Raw genomic sequence first — 2,141 nt, forward strand, 5'->3', positions numbered from 1 at the left:
CATATGTCAGGAGTGCTCTGATGGTGTTTCCTGCTTGGCAGGGGGTTGGACTCGATGGCCCTTGTGGTCTCTTCCAACTCTAGGATTCTATGATTCTATATTTCTATGTACACATACCAGGGTTTATTTGTTTATCATTGGGATCAGGAAACAACACAGACCGGACAAGCTTATTTTTGACAGCAATGAGGACCAGTAACTTGCTTTAAAAAAGAAGAAGCTAAGACACGTTTTCTCTACAGAATACACACAGTCCTGTGGTTTTTTTTGTGGGTTTTTTTTTTTTTTTTGCTGGATGGAGATAGGACCAGGTTAGGACCAGGGGATTGGAAAGGGGATCAGGGTGTACCACGAACATACAAGAGGAAGTTCCGCCCACCACCGCCCTGGTCTGGAAGTGGGAGGAGTCTGCCATTTGTCTCTCCCGTCCAATCCGCTTCCAGGCTCACAGCACGATGCAAAAGAGCCGTTTCTCGCGGAAGGGGTTCTCCGCAGATGGCACTGGGGTCACCAGTGGGTCCTCTTTGGCGTGGGCTTCGCAGTGGGCAAGGAGGTCGGCCGCTGCCTTGGACACCTGGCATGGAGGGAGAGAGAGTCAGCACGCCATATATATATATATACACCGCATTTTTCGCTCCATAAGACGCACTTTTCCCCTCCTAAAAAGTAAGGGGAGATGTGTGTGCGTCTTATGGAGCGAATGCAGGGGGGAGGCAGGCGGGGAAAGCCCCCAAGAGCCGCACACAAGCTTTGCGCGGCTCTTGCGGGCTTTTCCCCAGGAGGGAGAAGGGACTGATGTGGCCAGTCAGTTCCTTCTCCCTCCTCGTAGAAAAGCCCGCAGGAGCCGCGCGCTCCTTAAAGGGTGCGCAGCTCCTGTGGGCTTTTGCGGGAGGTGGGGGAATTGCCATAGCCGCGCACAGCCTCTCCTGGCTGGAGGGGCTGTGTGCGGCTAAAGAAGCCAAGACAGCAAGCGGGATCCATCCTGCTCGCTGTTTTGGCTTCTGCCATAGACAGCTAAAGAAGCCAAGACAGGGAGCAGGATGCATCCCACTCGCTGTCCTCTTTAGCCGAGTGCAACCCCTTTAGCCGAGTGCAACCCCTCCAGCCGGGAGAGGCTGTTCACGGCTATGGCACAAGCCAAGACAATGAGCAGGATGGATATTTTTTTCCTTGATTTCCCCCTCTAAAACTAGGTGCGCCTTATGGTCAGGTGCGCCTTGTGGAGCAAAAAATACGGTGTGTGTGTGTGTGTATGTATGTATGTATTTTAACATATCATTTTCAACAGCAATTAAACATACTTTTACATCTTACTCAATTTTTTCGACTTCCATATGTCCTGTCTGAAAATTTTCCAATCTAATCTCTTAGTATGCATTTCTTATCTTCCCTATTACATTTCAGACTCATAACCAATATCTCTATCTTTTCCTACTTTGTAACACTTCATATCTTTCTCCTTACAAAACCTCTTGTAGTCCTACTAGCGTAATTTGTTGATTACAGTTGCTCTTCAAATAATTCCTATACTTCTTCCAATCTTCTGTAAATCTCTGGTCCGGCAGGTTTCGAATCCTTCCTGTCATTTTGTCCAATTCTGCATAGTCCATTAATTTCGTCTGACGTTCTTCTTTCGTTGGAACTAGTGAGCACGCCTTTTGCAACACTTAAGCACGGCAGGCCGGGCTGCCCTTGGAGACTGTTCAGCTGCTTCACCGCACAGAACTGAAACATGGTGTTGTATACAGTGGTACCTCAGGTTAAGTACTTAATTCGTTCCGGAGGTCCGTTCTTAACCTGAAACTGTTCTTAACCTGAAGCACCACTTTAGCTAATGGGGCCTCCTGCTGCCGCCGCCAGAGCCCGATTTCTGTTCTCATCCTGAAGCAAAGTTCTTAACCTGAAGCACTATTTCTGGGTTAGCGGAGTCTGTAACCTGAAGTGCATGTAACCTGAAGTGTATGTAACCCAAGGTACCACTGTACATGGAAGTGCACCTCATGCAGTAGGTGAGGAGAGGAGATGGGGAAGCTCACCTTCATCCGGTCGATGTTCACTTCCAGTTTCAGCTGCTCCACTGTCTTCCGCGCCTCTGCAATCTTGGCCATGTTGTTAGACATTATCCCTCACCCGGCTGGAGT

The 2,141-nt window shown here is 49.0% G+C and overlaps 1 protein-coding gene across 1 annotated transcript; it reads right to left on the minus strand.

Moving 5' to 3' along the window:
* Nucleotides 1-292: 292 nt before the first annotated feature.
* GNG8 (G protein subunit gamma 8) lies at nucleotides 293-2,141 on the minus strand. The gene is made up of 2 exons (XM_082231433.1): nucleotides 2,037-2,141; nucleotides 293-574 (listed from the first exon to the last, which is right to left on the minus strand). Exons 1-2 carry the CDS (start codon nucleotides 2,118-2,120, stop codon nucleotides 446-448), a joined length of 213 nt encoding a protein of 70 aa, XP_082087559.1. The 5' UTR covers nucleotides 2,121-2,141; the 3' UTR covers nucleotides 293-445.

This window comes from Podarcis vaucheri (assembly GCF_965113315.1).
Source record: "Podarcis vaucheri genome assembly, chromosome: 7".
Taxonomy (NCBI): domain Eukaryota; kingdom Metazoa; phylum Chordata; class Lepidosauria; order Squamata; family Lacertidae; genus Podarcis; species Podarcis vaucheri.